Here is a 17,855-nt window from a genome sequence, read left to right as displayed (position 1 = left end):
CCTCCCCCGAGGCTAACTCGCACCACGGCCCCCGTGATTTGGGTTGTAATCACGTGGTCACGACGGGGCTGCTGAGCCACCGCGGGTAGAAAACACATACGACACACACGGGTCAGCAGGCAGGTAGGGAGGGGGACGGAGTCACGAACGGCGGGAAAAACAGGGCCGGTCCTCTGATTGATAGAACAAATGTGCTTCTTCTTTGGTTCTTTCGGTAAAGTCACGTAGAATGAGAATGAAATAATAAAATAATAAAATAAAATAACCCAATAAAATTCTCACGACGTTTCGGCCACAATTGAAGCTCTGTCGGGACGACAGTTCTGTTATGTTCTTTCACCTGAAGAAGGCTGCTTGTGTTGTGGCCGAAACGTCGTAAGAATTTTATTGTGTTGTTTTATTTTATTATTTTATTATTTTATTCTCATTCTACGTGACTTTACCGAAAGAACCAAAGAAGATGAATCCTTGCAGTCACGAAAGCTTTAAATCGAAATTTAAAACAAATGTGCTTGTTTAGAGGGTAAAAAGCGGACGTCTGAGAGAGCACCGGCCCGGGGAGAGTGGCGGAAAATCCGAGCCACCTGATTGGCCGGGAAGGTCAAGCGGATCAGTACCGAACTATCTTTGATGTGGGGAACAATAAAGAGGCGAGAGAAGGTAGGGAGAGGGGGGTCACGTGTTCCTCTCGAGTCAGGGATCGTGGGTAGTCACCTTGCCGGCCACTGGATCGTCCGTGAGACGAGTCACAGCGCAGCCAGGACACCGCTCCCAGCGAGAACTTCGAGCAGCCTCGCCTCTCCACGGCTTCCCGCACATCCGAGCCGAACCGTGAGTACGCAAGAGAGAGTTGGGATTTAGGGTAAGATCCTTGGGAGTTTGATTCTAAGGGGACGAAGTAGATTGGGTTTAGACCATCGGGAGATAGGTTAGACCTGCCCTGCTGACTCATACTGATTTGGGTGAGAGTAGCTCGCAGACACGCCGGAAATAAATCGTTGGCGGTGAATAAACCTTGCCGTGTGGTTTCTGCGAGTGTGGAACGGGCGCATGGTGGTGTGAGTCCGCTCGTCGTGGTACGGGGATTTGCGCGCGGGTAACTCTGTTGAGGCGGCAATTGTGTACGCATCCGACCAGGGTTCCTGCGTCGTTGTACCCTGCGCTTGCGCGCGAGTGTGTATTTACCCACGTGTTTACGCACGAGTGTGTATTTACCCACGTCTTTACACGCGAGTGTGTATTTACCCACGTGTTTACACGCGAGTGTGTATTTACCCACGTGTTTACACGCGAGTGTGTATTTACCCACGTGTTTACGCGCGAGTGTGTATTTACCCACGTGTTTACGCGCGAGTGTGTATTTTCCCACGTGTTTACGCGCGAGTGTGTATTTACCCACGTGTTTACGCGCGAGTGTGTATTTACCCACGTGTTTACGCGCGAGTGTGTATTTACCCGCGTGTTTACGCGCGAGTGTGTATTTACCCGCGTGTTTACACGCGAGTGTGTATTTACCCACGTGTTTACACGCGAGTGTGTATTTACCCACGTGTTTACACGCGAGTGTGTATTTACCCACGTGTTTACGCGCGAGTGTGTATTTACCCACGTGTTTACGCGCGAGTGTGTATTTACCCACGTGTTTACACGCGAGTGTGTATTTACCCACGTGTTTACACGCGAGTGTGTATTTACCCACGTGTTTACACGCGAGTGTGTATTTACGCACGTGTTTACACGCGAGTGTGTATTTACCCACGTGTTTACGCTCGCCCCTGCGTGTAACTCGTCGATAGCGTGTGCGTGTGGCGAGCGGCGGCGGACTCGTACAGGGGCACGTGAGGTTGCTCATGCGCCCTTGTGTTTAACGCGTGCGTGAGGCAGACGGGCGACGTGCACGCCAGATCATCCACACGGCCTTTGTTCAGCGTGTGCCCGCGGCGACCGACGGCGGACTCGCCGCCCGGGTACACGTGGGATAATTCATACAGCCCTTTAAATAATCTCCGAGACAACCCCCCGATACGGCTACGCGTAGTGCGAGTGACGTCCCTGCCCTCTGACCCCCCCGTCCCGCGCGTGCGATTGGTGTGTCGCCCTACGGCCGACTCCGAACCCCCGACCCCGCAGCCCTTTTTAACAACCTCCATTGCCCGCCCTCCTCGGTGGCGACGCGCGTGCGAAGGACGTCAATTGCCCTCTGACACCCTGACCCCCGGTTCAGCGCGTGCGAGTGGTGCGCGGGTGTTGCGCGAACGGAGACGTCGCGTTTGAGTGGCTGTGAAGCGACGGATTGACTCCGGGCAGCCGTGCGCCAGCCCCGAGTTCTGCCCCCCCCCCCCCCAAACAGGGCCCGCGGACCCGAGGAGATGAGCCGGGGAGCGGCAGCCCTCTCCCCACGAGCGAGGAGTTGGATAGCGGCGGTTCTCACACGAGCGAGGAGTCCGGAGCCTGCAGCCCTCCCGAGATCAACCCTCCACCGGAGGGGGAGCCGTTGAGCCCGCGTCCCCCACGCGAACTCCTATCAATAATAACTCTGAGAGTCCTGTCTAATGTTAGCCCCCCCTCACCCCCCGGCATTTATTTGACCTTTGGGCCTGTACTCAGGAACCGCGTTTATGCAAACAAATAAAAAACGTAAATACTTTTCAAGAATTAAACAACAATGGACTGTGTTAATTCAGGAAAGCCTCACAGAGTCTCAAGGCGTTTCACAAGGGGCCTGTCACATTGGGATATTTGGCCATTTTTTTGTTGTTGTTGCATTAACGAGGTTCGGCTCCGCGTTGGACACAGTACCCCGGGCAAACCCCGCCGTGCGTGCGGGATGAAAGCGCTCGGAGATGCACGCAAATGTGGAATCGTCTCCACTGCTGTTCTGCGATCTGCTCGCCACATCACAGCCCGGCAGGTTTAGGGGTTTCACAAATGTGCGTGACCCGGCCAATGATCGCCTCAATAGCGCCGTGTCCTTGCAGTGGAACCAGTTCTACTGCAGTTTAATTATACACTAACCACCGGCAAAAAGATACGGAGTATTTGGTTCACTCTTGCGAGAGAATGCCACCTCTGATAAAGGAATGTGTGAAATGGTGAAGAGGCTGCCGATGAATTGCTTGCCTCCACTACTGCAGGGATCTACGGAGATGCACCGCTACTCTTCCACTCTGGCCAGACGTATTGGAACATTTTGATTTAAAGCTGTCGGGACTGCAGGGAAACAATAAAATGAAGATATATATTGGAACATATGAACATATGAGAGTACCCACACTTGAAAATGTGAAGACCCATCAGTTAACAGAGATAAGTCATGATCTTCCAATTCAAACTCACCTTGTGTTTCAGGTTATCCTTCAGTTCAAGACTTCAGCCACATGCTCCACCACCCAGTCACACGCTCCACTACCCAGCCACACACTCCACTACCCAGCCACACACTCCACTACCCAGCCATACACTCCACTACCCATCCACACACTCCACCACCCAGCCACACGCTCCACTACCCAGCCACACACTCCACTACCCAGCCACACACTCCACCACCCAGCCACATGCTCCACCACCCAGCCACACACTCCACCACCCAGCCACACACTCCACCACCCAGCCACACGCTCCACTACCCAGCCACACCGTCCACTACCCAGCCACACGCTCCACCACTCAGCCACACCGTCCACTACCCAGCAACACACTCCACTACCCAGCCACACCGTCCACTACCCAGCCACACCGTCCACCTCCCACCCACACCGTCCACCACTCAGCCACACCGTCCACTACCCAGCAACACACTCCACTACCCAGCCACACCGTCCACTACCCAGCCACACCGTTCACTAAGTTGATTCCACCGCACAATCTGCTGAACCTGGGGTGAGCACCACGGGGTTTTTGTCTGCACGGCATCCCCCAAGCTCTGGAACTCCCTGCACTTGGAGGTGGGGGAACTCACAGTCGATAGAGACGTCCAAGTCCCGACCGAAGACACCACATCATCACCTGTTTCACTCGGACTCCCCTCTCTCTCTCTCTCGCTGTCTCTTCAGTCTCTCTCCCATGGTTATTTTTGAGAGAGAGATAAAAAAAAAGTTTCAACCCCTTGCGACAATAATACAGGAGGGAGGTGTTAAGATGTTCACACCTTTTTTGCACGGCATCAAGTCCGCACCAAGCCACCCATCATTTATCTTTAAAACTGCTCATGGTGTTTTCGTTTGTTGTCCTTCACCGCACCTCCGATTTACACGGTTGGCTGCGTACGGCGCAAAAAGAAGTTCAGCGCATATTTATATTCAGTTTCATTTATTAGGTACTGGCTGCACTACCCGGGACTTGGATTCACCACGCCCGGCCGCCTTTGTCTCCCCAGTGGCGATGTTCACACACCACTTATTCGTTTTGAGGCTGAGTCGACATAGGGGAGGCCCAGGACCGGTTCAAATAATCGCCACAGGTGGTGGCCGTGAGCGGGAATCGAACTCGGGTCGCCGGGTTCGTAGCGCGGCGTAGCGCTAACCGCTACACCACAATGCGTTACGCTTCCACGTGCGCGGGTCACGTGACAGATTTGACGTCACAGCTCACTTGCCGTGCAAAATAAAATCAATGCATTATTGAGCTCCCCCCCCAAAAAATAAAAAAAACCCACAAAAGTGTATTTTTATAATTTTTGCATGGTGTACAGCCTGGAAAGTACCCGCATGGCAAATTTCAACCTTGTTCCATGTCGGTAAGTACACTAAACATTTTGAACAAACACACGCATTCACGACCTTGTGAGCCCATGCGGCTCTTGACTCGGCGCTCTGAAGCCCATCGTTGAAGGGCGCCTTTCGCATCTCATGAGTAGCAGCAGTAGCAGCATGATCATCATTCTTATTGAACGCATCTGTCAGTTTCACGCACATTGCTTCGCGAGCGATCCCGACTCGGCTGACGGAGGGCACTTGCGCGTGGAGGCCTCTTGCAGAGGTTTTTGACCTCGGCCGTAAAATAAAACTTCGGTTGAAATTATACGGCTCCTGTGGCTGATGAGATGTATGTAATAAGCGCGTGTGTGTGTGTGTTTTTAAAAAAAACATATCGTTTATTTTGAATGTGGAAGCACAAATATGCGGTAAGACGTTAAGTATTATCATCATTATTCATCATCATCATTATTATTCATCGTTCTGTCTTTGGTTTTTCATTATCATCATCATCATTATTCATCATTCTCTCTTTGGTTTTTTCATCATCATCATTATTATTCATCATTCTCTCTTTGGTTTTTTCATCATCATCATCATTATTCATCCGATGTCGCCACCTCGTGCCGACTGCCGGTACAATCTCTCGGATTTTGCGGGCCACAATTTCGGCGGCCCTGCTCCATGCGATTCGCGATTCGGGGACACACGCTGCTGCTGCTGCTGCTGTTGGCTGCTGCTGCTGTTGCTGTATAACGGTGGCTGCAAAAACGAGACGCAATGGAAACAATACAAACGAGACAACAACAACAACTCTAGATTTTGAAGCTCTCGTGACTGCAAGGATCCATCACACTCTTTGGTTCTATTCGGTAAAGTCACGTAGGTAAAAAAATAAAATAACAAAACATCGCGACGTTTCGGCCACAACACAAGTGGTCTTCATCAGGTGAAGGGACCGGACTGTCCAGAGGACAGCGTTGTAGTGAAGACAGTCAAGCCCAGGTCGCGTCCTTTAAGCTTTGTGAGAGGAAACAATTAACGCCTTGACAAAGGAATTAGCATAACAATGATGTACTGGACCGACACGGTTAGGGTGGTGGGGGGTGGGGGAGTTTACATAATGTTGATGTGAAGGCAAATAAGCTGCTGTCAAAAGTTTGGAATACCACTACTTGAATAAATATACTGTGCCATTGAAAATTAGTTTAATGTTTGGTTTGATTTGGAACATCTTCTTTGGTTCTTTCGGTAAAGTCACGTAGAGTGAGAATAAAATAATAAATTGATAAAATAAAATAACATAATAAAATTCTCACGACGTTTCGGCCACAACACAAGCGGCCTTCATCAGGTGATGGGTGATGGTGATGAAGGCCGCTTGTGTTGTGGCCGAAACGTCGTGAGAATTTTATTGTGTTATTTTATTTTATCAATTTATCATTTTATTCTCATTCTACGTGACTTTACCGAAAGAACCAAAGAAGGTTAATCCTTGCAGTCACGAAAGCTTTAAATCGTGATTTAGAACATCTTTCCAACAACAACAACAACAAACAAATCGGTTCTTTAATCGCAATCCAAATCGTGCGGCGAATCGGATCGCGAGAATCCCCGCACGTTGCGGGCAGGAACCGGGCAAATTTATTGATGGGGCGAACCGTTCCCTGTGATTTGCGGCCACGGTACAATCGTCGTCGTCGTCTTCTTCGATATAATATAAAATAAAACGACAGAGTTTTAGAAACTCCTGCCTTTCTTACACATTGACTAGGGTACTCTTAGGAGCTACGCATTCCTGTTTTGGGTGCAGCATCAATTGCGTTTGTATATACCAGTTTGCCATGTGATTTAAAATGCTTGCCACAATAACTGCTGATGCCTCACTCATGTTGCTGGGCTCACCTTCAACCCGGTTTTTTTTATTTTTCCGCCCTGCAATACTATGCGGCATTACCAGTCAATCGAGATACAATTGAATAATGAATATAAATGTCATTTTCCTCCATCCACGACAGTAGATGTGGAGCACTCGGTTTACCAAGCTGACTGTTGTGTCTTACTCACGCTGTGTTCACGCCACCATGATCAAGGTCAACCCCCCGATTAGCACGGTTGGCTACGTACGGTGAGAAAGAAGTTCAAGATGCAGACAACATACATCTCTCTCTCTCTGCGTTTTCCCTTCACACTGCTCCACTTTGGAATTCCCTGCCACCGTCCGATATTTTCCCCAAGCCCTGAATCCACGGTGGCTATGAGATGTTAACTACCTCGCCTGGTATACAGGAGGTCGTGGGTTCGATCCCGACCCTGACGCCTGCCGTCTGTATATTTGGAGTTTGCGTGTTCTCCCCGTGGTCGCGTGGATTTTTCTCCAGGTCCACGGGGTTTTCCCTGAACGTTTAGAAACATGAGTTTTTGGCGGCTGCTATACATTTCCACCTGGTAAGCCAATTCGTTGAGCCATCATATGTGGCCACGTCGCTTTATTCTGGAGAAATCCGATGAGCTATGAAGCTCTTTTTTTTCTGTCACAGATGTCCAATGGGTTTGCGGGTCAAAACACGCGCTAACGCTTAGCTGTTACAACGTTAAAGAAAACAGCCCTGTTCGTCGCTGGCCTTTTGACGTTTCGAGCCCTTGGGGCGTGTGCTCAGAAACTGTGTCAGAATGAGTCGACGAATTTGTATCACCTCGTTAATTGTAGGGCCAATTGAACCTCATGGCGGGACCCTGGGGTCCCATAAGGCCACCACGGGCTCTCGCAAAAAAAAAAACTGCGTTGCGACCTCAGTTAATGTCTGTTGAAGGCGAACGGCACACGGCGATCTGTGCCTCTCGACGAGCTCGACCAAAAAGTTTCGAGGTTTTGTTTATGACCGCGGCAATGTTTGGCAACGGCAACCGGGTGCTCGGTGAAGGACGAGAGAGGATTGATTTGCCGGTGGGGGCCGCGGCGTTTATTATGCGCTCTGGGGAACGGAGTCGCCTTAAGGTTCAATTGTGGAAAACTCTCGCAGAGGACGGCGTTTGCGGCTCATGCTGCCGTGGCGAAAGGTCGCAACAGCTGCGACTTTCACGAGGGCCATCAGCGTGGCAGTGCGGGGAAAGAAGTCACGGGCATGGCCAATGTCCCGTGCCGGTGCCGGATGAAGCGAGTGCCGGGCCCGCAGCATATGACGATATAAAGGGGCCCTAAATATATGTTTAAAAACAAAACCACAAATATTAAAACACACATTTTTAGCTTGCACAGTGAAGTAAATTGTATGTTTTCATTTGCTATACAGCCACACGACAAATCGCTAACCTCAATCACCCGAACGGTTCGTAAAAGTTGAAGGCGGTATAGTACTATAGTGATAGAGCAAGTGCAGAATCACGGAACCGGAGTTGACGGCTTGAGAGCGTTTAGCGCGGGGGCCTTGAAAGTGCGGGGCCCGTAGCTACTACTACTACTACATGTGTAATAGTAGTAGTAGCTACTACTACATGTGTAGTAGCTACTACTACATGTGTAGCTACTACTACTACATGTGTAGCTACTACTACATATGTAGCTACTACTACTACATGTGTAGCTACTACTACTACTACATGTGTAGCTACTACTACATGTGTAGCTCCTACTACATATGTAGCTACTACTACTACTACATGTGTAGCTACTACTACATGTGTAGCTCCTACTACATATGTAGCTACTACTACTACTACATGTGTAGCTACTACTACATATGTAGCTACTACTACTACATGTGTAGCAGCTACTACATGTGTAGTAGCTACTACTACATGTGTAGCTACTACTACTACATGTGTAGCTACTACTACTACATGTGTAGCTACTACTACTACATGTGTAGTAGCTACTACTACATGTGTAGCTACTACTACTACATGTGTAGTAGCTACTACTACTACACGTGTAGTAGCTACTACATTTGTAGCCACTTTTGCGACTACGCTCATCCGGCACTGCTCCACGTACACAACCTTAACACACACACACAGGGAAATGTCGAAATGCGAGAAAGGGGTGGGGAATTGTAACGACGAATCGCTTAAATTTCGATTTAAAGCTTTCGTGAATTGCAGGGATTCATCTCCTTTGGTTCTTTCGGTGAAGGAACACCTGTGGAGGGCTACTTGTGTCGTGGCCGAAAACGTCGTGACAATTGTATTTTGTTACGTTTTATTATTTTTGTTTCCATAACTACGTGGTGACTTTACCGAAATAACCAAGATAGACGCTATCGTAATGTCGGGTCGCTCTGCACATCCACGTGTCGTTACCCGGCTCTCTCTCTCTCTGACCGACTTTCCGAGAAACGACGTGCCCCTCCTTCGGGGTGACGCGAATATAAATAAAGCCACCAAAAACGCCGCTCAGCGTTCAGCCCTCTCTCGCCCAGCTGAGCACGATAGGGCATCGTTAGCGCTGGGTGAGTCCGCCTTACTCGACCGCAAGACGACGGGCACCAATCATCATGCAAATAGACAAATTTAAGCATCTTGCTTTTTGAAAGTTTGTCCGCATTTACTGTACCGCGCTTCGAGCTCGAAGACTCGGGGGGGGGGGGGGTGGTGGGTGATGTGTTTCCGCGTAGTATTATTATTGTTTCATTGTTTAAGTTGTATGTACGTAGTGTATAATGTAGTGTATGTAATATTTGACACTGAAATCAAGCGTGGCGACATATGGTGCCGATCGTCGGACCGGGTTTCAGATTGGTAACAAATTGGCATTTGTTTCACGTGACAACCCTTTCCGCGTTGGCTGTAGCGGGTTGTAACGACGCGTGTGTACGTACGCAATCTCACCCCCTACAAATAAAAAACAACCCTCTATTATGGATCATATTGGTCTGCTGAAAGCCTACGTGTTAAACTGAGTCATTCTCGTCTCCACGACGTGTCACGTATAACCCATCCGACATCGTCATGATGGTTGGTTGCAGTTCCTACAGAAAGAAAGAGGAAGTGAGCACAATAAAAACCGTGTTGGTCACTAATCATACACAGCAGTCGTGCGCGTCATTGTGGGGAATGTAAGTAAACGCCTAACCATCATGTTATAAGGAACAGTATGCAGATTGGTGATTTAAATATACATTGCCTCCCCCCTCCTCCCCGATGTGTGATATTGCAGATAACAGGAAGATATTTCTTCCCAGCTCCTGTGTGTGGGTTACACACCCCGGTATGTGATACGACTCCTAACGCATCTGAATTGTGTGCGTGTGTGTGTGCGCGCGCCTCCTGTAACGTGAAATAAAAAGCATCGTAGGGGACTTTGCGAAATCATCTCTGCTGTCAACATTGCAGATGGCTTTGTTGTCTGTACCGTACAGTATTTCTATTCATGGACGCAGAAGTCGCAGCCAGTGAGTAAACGTTAGGGTTTGATGAACATTGACCCGTGAACCAAAGGTCCAGGAGCTGGTAATCCATTGAAGTGGAATGTCAGCCGAGATCTGCCGATTGAACCGTTCAATCGGCAGATCTCGGCTGAGGTTTTGGGGCAAAACTGGGAAACATTTTCCCCCCAATTTTCAGTTTTAATGTTTTTCATAAGCATATATATATTTTTTTAAACAGAGGAACGCTTTTGATTTAAAGCTTTCGTGACTGCACTTTTTTCAATTTTTCTTGCTGTGCAGGTTTTCACACCTGATGATGATTGCTTGTGTTGCAGTCGAAACGTCGTGAGAATTGTATTGTTTTATATTTTTATTATTTTAATGTTTCCCTTCTACGTGACTTTACCGAAAGAACCAATAATTTTTTGGGCTGTGAAGTAATAAGGATACATTCCATTATTGATCAGAGGCAGATTTTGCATGTTCAGCAGTACAGAATCAGAATATGTATTTGTCCTGGAGGAATCTGATGAGCTATTAAGCTCTTTTCACAGATCTCCAGTAGGGGCAGGTCAGAACGTTGCCAGGCTCTGTCACATCTGTGATGGGGTCCACCCCGTCCTTAATCAAATATAACAACCACTTTTGTCTTTCCAACAACAAATGCAATCTAAAAAAACGAAAATGTGAAGGTGGTGTGTAATGCTCAACATTATGTCATTATGTACTCTATAATAATACTTGTTAGGAATCACAAAAGTCAATACATTTGGGGTAAACTTTTAATAGTTAACAGCAATTAACAATATATTCTTAGCTCTTTCGGTAAAGTCACGTTGAAGGGAAACAATAAAATAATAAACTATATTAAAAAAAACAATAAAAATTCTCACGACGTTTCGACCATAACACAAACGGCCGTCATCAGGTGTGCCGGTTTGCATTAATTTATTTATTTAAATTTTTCGTCTCCCCCCTCCTCTTTTCAGAACATAGATGGACTAGTCCTTCTAAATAAATTGCCAAATCGCTGCGCGTGGCGCTGACGTTTTTTTTTATAAATAAAAAAATGCACCGTTTAAAAATAAATTAATTAATGCTAACCGACACACCTGATGACGACCGTTTGTGTTATGGTCGAAACGTCGTGAGAATTTTTATTGTTTTTATATATTTTATTATTTATATATATTATTATTTTATTGTTTCCCTTCAACGTGACTTTACCGAAAGAGCTAAGAATATGAATTACTGCAGTCACGAAAGCTTTAAATCAGTAATTAACAAACCAAATGTTTTGCAGTGAACTCCAACAATGGCGTCTGGCACCGATCATCTGGACGAACTTGATCAATTCTACAAAAAGAAAGTTGAATTTCCACCTAAACAGCTCGAAGGCCACATCAACACTGCTACTCGGGAGGTGGGGAAACTCCTGCAAGAGATGAAAAAATTTCAAAAACCAGGCTTGGAACCCGTCATTGCAGATAATATCATTCCCACCGGCAGCTCGTACGAAGGACTCAAAGTTCGGGGAGAAATGGAGCTGGATTTTATGATTCCTCTCTCTCACCCTGAATTCAACTTTGTCCCACTCTCACATGCTAGTGTACCAGGTGGCTATCGTCAATTAAAAGTCGAGCGACACAAACAATTGCAAAAGCCCCAGACCGTATCAACACCATCAAATCCATCATTTGAAAATGAATTCACCGAAGGCGGATTCCTGATCCCATCAAAGGTATATCATTGGTTTCAGTCATTAGCAGACAGAGCAATGAATAGCATACGAGATAAGGTTAGATTTCCTGTGAGGTTTACAGGCTACCAACCAGCCCGTAGGCTCGTCATAACTCTCAGCCCTGACAATGAAATCTACGTGGACCTGGTCCTTGCGGTCTTCATTGGGGATGGTCTCTACGTCGTGGCCAAGCCTTTGAAGATGGCCCCAGAACTGCTTCTCTGGAGGCTGTCGTTCTCGGTCTTCGAGAAAGACATCCTGAATCAGCTTCCGAGCTCTTCCTGCCACCTGAAGACCCTGAAGATCCTCAAGTACCTACGGGAGCACGACACTCGGCTGGAGGAGACGTCGCAGTTTGCGAGTGGGATCTGCTCGTACCACCTGAAGACGGCCTTCTTCCACCTGCTGACGCGCACGCACCCGACGCAGTGGGAGGACACCGCAAAGAACCTGCGTGCCCGCCTTGACGACCTCATGGAGCTCCTGATTAAGGGCATGGAGGAAGGGCAGCTCAACCACTTCTTCCTGGGAAATAAATCGAGCCTGGCAAAGAAGGTGGGCGCGCGGAGCATGAAGAGTGAGGCCGTTCTCAATCTCTTTGACGCAAAATTTATGAATGCAACCACCCTCAATCAGGCCAAGGGGAGACTCATCATCATTAAAAGCTCTCTGCCTGCCATACTCAAAAAATACTAATCCGTTTGTGTAGCTAAACTAAGGCCTACTGATCTATGTAGCTTTTTTTTGTCATAAGTGGCCTGGCCACAAATGATACCACTAAAGAAGTGGCTCATCATGTGCAAATTTATAGCAGCCAAATACTCTAAACGTATGTTGATTCTAAAAGCCAGAGGAACCAGAGAAAAGTCCACGCGACCACGGGGAGAACATGTGTAGTGACTTAACTCGGAGACACGAAGAGTTGGAAGCACTTCTTTTATTTAACCGAGCACCCTTGGCACAATACACAGCCTATGCTGGTGCACACTCTTCTGTCACTCGCTTATGCACAACTCTACGTGTGTCGCTAGCCTATACACAACGCTAGCCGTCTAACACTGACGGGGCTGAACCGAGACAGCCAACTAGCGTCTAGCAGCGCAATATCGACGGCGATGCAGGCGACGAGGCGACAGCGACGATGGCGGTGATCTTCAACAGCACGACGAGGATCCCACTCCAAACGACAGCCTCGAGCTCTTGCCCAGGGCCCCCCTTTTATGCTCCCAGCGTGGCCTCGCTCCGCCATGGCCACGGCCCTTCTCTAGAACCTACCAGCGGGTTCCTGGGCTTTCCCCACGTGCCCCTTCTGTAACCTTTCCCCCAGATATCCCCTCTGGTGTATCACGTGGCCTGCTGACGTCAGGGCTGCTGTAAGCCGCAGATGCCCTTCCCCGCCAGCAGCCAGCACTATGCTGCTACACTACTTATTCTATGCCACTACACATGTCAACTCCAAATATACGATTTCCTGTATACCAGGCGAGGTAGTATGTTGGAGAGTGGATTTACTCTCCAACGTACCGGTGGGCTGAAGTAGAAACTAATTTGCGTCTTGTTCACATGACAAATCCCTTACTAATTTGCTGTGTGTGGGTGGTGGAGGGTTACGGCACATTTATACTTACGCGATCTAACCCAAAAACCTTTATTGGGAGGGTCATTGTTGACGTCCATTGTTTCATCGACGCTATAGACATGGACTGAGATGCCTCACCAAGATTTGAACTCTTAGCTTCCCCTAAGTGGGAGTCGAGCACACTTGCTAAAGTGTTGCTTCCAATCGATAAAGCCTCAGAGGTCAATTACAATTTAGTTCATATTGCAGCATTGGGTGAACTAAATGGTGGGCCATAAGTAACTACCTGATTTACTCTTTGTTTTTTTCGGTAAAGTCACGTAGAAATAAGAATGAATATAAATTACATAATAGCATGCGGTGTTTCGATTGCAACACAAGCAATCATCATCAGGTAGAGGAAACACATAACCGCAGATATATATATACAGACCCTAAGTAGAGGGAATTAACACAGATACACCAGGGGATACAGAGAGGAAGGAGCACACTAAATCAAACAGGGTTTAGCAAAATTTGGAAACTATGTAAAGCAACACGGTCGGTTAAAACACAATTAACGCATGGTCTGGTTGATTATGCGATTTCAAAGATTGCTAAATTGTAAGTTAAGTGTGAAATTTAAGAGTGATAGAATACAGACCGCAAAGAGACATATGGGGAGACACTTAGGGTCTGTATATATATCTGCGGTTATGTGTTTCCTCTACCTGATGATGATTGCTTGTGTTGCAATCGAAACGCCGTATGCTATTATATAATTTATATTCTTTCTTATTTCTACGTGACTTCACCGAAAAAAACAAAGAGTAATTCCTCCAGTCACGAAAGCGCCGAATCGAGTTCAACTGCCTGATTTGTTTTGCCTTTAGCTTTTGAAAAATGTGATGAAAACACAAACTCCGAATAATGGGAAATTATTTAAAACGTGGAGATTTTATATAATTACGCGTGGAAAAGATTGTAAACGACCGTTGCCATATCCGTGCTCTTTCACCGGCATGTTCCGTCACTCTCCTCAAAACTTGTGGCGAAGTCGGAGATCGACCCAGTTCGAGGTCTGCCAACAACGCTTTGCGTCCGCCGTTGTTTCTGATTCCCGAAATCGGGACATCAACGCCCGATAACGGTGCGGAGTTGGGAGCTGTTCGGATCTTAAAATATCTGCGATAGTCTCTCCGTGTTGAAATAATTTAAAAGAAAATTCTGAAAATAAATTTCAACTGTTATTGCACGCTGCTGAGGTGTATAATCGATGCCTCATAAACTCCCAGGCTTCTACTTTATTTCTGCAAAAATAAAGTTTAACACAAAATACTGCTATTTCAAATCAGGAAGTTACTCATGGACAACCCGATAGAAATAACTTGAATATTTGGTTAAATAAATACGTGAGAATAACCATGTTTAGCATTGGGTTAGCAATTGATTTTGGGATTGGGTGTTTGCTTACAGAAATAAAAACGTTATTCCAAATTGATTGCCTCTGCTATTTATTAAATGAACGTGTTTAACGCTTCGTCACGGTTTTACCCCCAACAACAGTACCTCGCCAGATTATAGTTATTTTGTATTTTAATTTCATTAATAGTTTAAGTGCATGGGACTCTTAACTTACATTTGTCATGACAGTGGAGTCGACATGTGGTGTGAGTGTGAAGGGACTAGTGGCCAAGGGAGGTAATGACAGGGGAGTCAGCTGTGAGTGTGAAGGAACTGGTGGCCACGGGAGGTAATGACAGGGGTATCAGTTGTGAGTGTGAAGGGACTAGTGGCCACGGGAGGTAATGACAGGGGAGTCAGCTGTGAGTGTGAAGGGACTGGTGGCCACGGGAGGTAATGACAGGGGTATCAGTTGTGAGTGTGAAGAGACTAGTGGCCACGGGAGGTAATGACAGGGGAGTCAGCTGTGAGTGTGAAGGGACTGGTGGCCACGGGAGGTAATGACAGGGGGTATCAGTTGTGAGTGCGAAGGGACTGGTGGCCACGGGAGGTAATGACAGGGGTATCAGTTGTGAGTGTGAAGGGACTAGTGGCCACGGGAGGTAATGACAGGGGAGTTAGTTGTGAGTGTGAAGGGACTGGTGGCCACGGGAGGTATGGACAGGGGAGTCAGGCTACAGTGTGAATGCACTAGTGGCCACGGGAGGTAATGCCAGGGGTATCAGTTGTGAGTGTGAAGGGACTGGTGGCCACGGGAGGTAATGACAGGGGAGTCAGCTGTGAGTGCGAAGGGACTGGTAGCCACGGGAGGTAATGGCAGGGGTATCAGTTGTGAGTGTGAAGAGACTGGTGGCCACGGGAGGTAATGACAGGGGTATCAGTTGTGAGTTCGAAGGGACTGGTGGCCACGGGAGGTAGTGACAGGTGTATCAGTTGTGAGTGTGAAGGGACTGGTGGCCACGGGAGGTAATGACGGGGTATCAGTTGTGAGTGCGAAGGGACTGGTGGCCACGGGAGGTAATGACAGGGGAGTCAGTTGTGAGTGTGAAGGGACTGGTGACCACAGGAGGTAATGACGGGGTATCAGTTGTGAGTGCGAAGGGACTGGTGGCTACGGGAGGTAATGACAGGGGAGTCAGTTGTGAGTGTGAAGGGACTGGTGGCCACGGGAGGTAATGATGGGGGTATCAGTTGTGAGTGCGAAGGGACTGGTGGCTACGGGAATGTTCGAGAAGGGAGCGTGGTCAGGCGACGGGAGAGGACGGTGGAGTCTGCCGGTGGAGCGAAGGGTGGCGTGGCCTCGTGTCGGTATATAAGGGGGAGATGCGCGGGAGACTCGGGGCTGTTGCAGTGGGGGGTTTCTGTCTGATGTCAAGCGAACGTGTCTTCAATAAACAGCCATCTCAAGAAAAGTTTGTCAAGTCTTTACACATTTGATGATAAAAAAAAATAGATGTTAATGTGGCCTCGTAATCTAGCACTGAACAATAGATATGTGCCAAGGTCGGTCTGGGATATCAGCTCTGGAGGACTTCCCAATTAGACACAGACTAAATGTCCTGTGAAAGGAGTTTGAAAGCGTGAACGCATTGCCGTGCCCGCCTGCGCATGTGCTTCATGATGCGATGCGAATTAAACGTCCGCGTGCAAGCTGCGTTGCCATTTACATCACTAGACCTCCTTTGCCAGTACCAAAATGTAATAATAGGGTTTCCCCCTTTTTTCTACAAACAAAACTGAAACCTTTTTACAAGGATTCATATCTGCATTAACCACAATACCTGCAGTCAAAATGCAAACAAAAAACATACTATGATAATATATGCATTGTCCTTGAAACTGATTGGTCCACACCAAGGGACGGCTTTCTTTTGAGCCTCGACCCAATTGGTGCTCGACCAGATGACGTCAAAAGGCGTCACACAGCTCAAAGACAATGCACTATCAAAGTTATGAGGGCTCGGGGTGAGCATCTACATCATTAGACCTCCTTTGCCAGTACCAAAATGTAATAATAGGGTTTTTCCCCTTTTTTCTAGCAACAAAACTGAAACCTTTTTACGAGGATTCACGTGAAAAGGTTTCAGTTTTGTTGCCAGAAAAAAGGGGGAAAACCCCCTGTTATTGCGTTGCCATTGTTAGAGACTTCGCACTCGACCCAAAACCTGGAGAGAAAGACAAAGCGAAAAGCAGCGCTACAAAGGGTTTTAACTTGGTGACCGAAGTGCATTCAGCGTACACCACCCACTCTCGTCGCCGGATAAGAAGTTGCGTGCGACTGCATCCCACGACGTCACGCGTCACGCACCACGAGGAGGTAATATTCCGGCGAGGGCTTTACCATTCTGGCGAATTGCTTGATGATGCTGGATGTATTTACCAGCGAAACGTCGTACTCAAACTGTAAATGTGGATTAACTCTTCAACACACCGGTGGGCTGAAGTAGTGAATTATTTGTCTTTTGTCAACGTGACACTTTTTTTACTGTTTGGCCGTGTCGGGTGGTGGAGGGTTACGACACATTTATAAATAAACGCGATCTAACCCAAAAACCTTTATTATGAGTAATAGGATGTTCAAGCACCAAATTGACACGGTTTTTTTTGCCACGGCACCAAGTCTGCACTAACCGCACGTAATTTTTGTTAGGGGCCGTCCATAAATGACGTCACGCGATTTGGGACGATTTTTGCCCCCCCCTCCCCCCTCCCCTTCGTCACACGGCGTCACAAAAAGTCAGACCCCCCCCCCTCAAATATGACGTCACAAAGCTCTGCCCCCCCCCACCTCAAAATATAAAACATGCTTCAAATCGCTTTAAACTATTGTCATTGTAGTAGTGTGTATTCAATGTGTCGCTGCACTCTGATGTTGTAGGAGAAAACACTTATTTGAAAAGTATATTTAATTAAGTTTTATATATTTTTTTAATTTTATTGTTTCCCTTCTACGTGACTTTACCGAAAGAACCAAGAATATAAGTAGAACGTGTTGTCTATATTTATTAAAAGTTGCGCATTTGGATGTG

General features: G+C 47.5%; 1 protein-coding gene across 2 annotated transcripts; it reads left to right on the top strand.

Moving 5' to 3' along the window:
- The first annotated feature begins 4,595 nt into the window (after nucleotides 1-4,595).
- LOC116956097 (inositol 1,4,5-trisphosphate receptor-interacting protein-like) lies at nucleotides 4,596-14,859 on the top strand. Of its 2 annotated transcripts, none has more exons than XM_076053872.1 (3): nucleotides 4,596-4,738; nucleotides 9,853-9,903; nucleotides 11,367-14,859. In XM_076053872.1, exon 3 carries the CDS (start codon nucleotides 11,379-11,381, stop codon nucleotides 12,498-12,500), a length of 1,122 nt encoding a protein of 373 aa, XP_075909987.1. In that variant the 5' UTR covers nucleotides 4,596-4,738; nucleotides 9,853-9,903; nucleotides 11,367-11,378; the 3' UTR covers nucleotides 12,501-14,859. The 2 variants fall into 2 exon arrangements, with proteins under 2 accessions (XP_075909987.1, XP_032833440.1); XM_032977549.2 differs by lacking the exon at nucleotides 4,596-4,738 and adding an exon at nucleotides 8,995-9,145.
- The last annotated feature ends 2,996 nt before the right edge of the window (nucleotides 14,860-17,855 follow it).

This window comes from Petromyzon marinus, chromosome 63, assembly GCF_048934315.1.
Source record: "Petromyzon marinus isolate PM22_M1 ecotype Great Lakes invasive population chromosome 63, UKy_Petmar_22M1.pri1.0, whole genome shotgun sequence".
Lineage (NCBI taxonomy): Eukaryota > Metazoa > Chordata > Hyperoartia > Petromyzontiformes > Petromyzontidae > Petromyzon > Petromyzon marinus.
This window is presented reverse-complemented; position numbering and strand designations above follow the sequence as displayed.

What these genes read in the sequence shown, in the direction of transcription:
- LOC116956097 (XM_076053872.1), top strand. Translation starts at nt 11,379, where the DNA reads ATGGCGTCTGGCACCGATCATCTGGACGAACTTGATCAATTCTACAAA.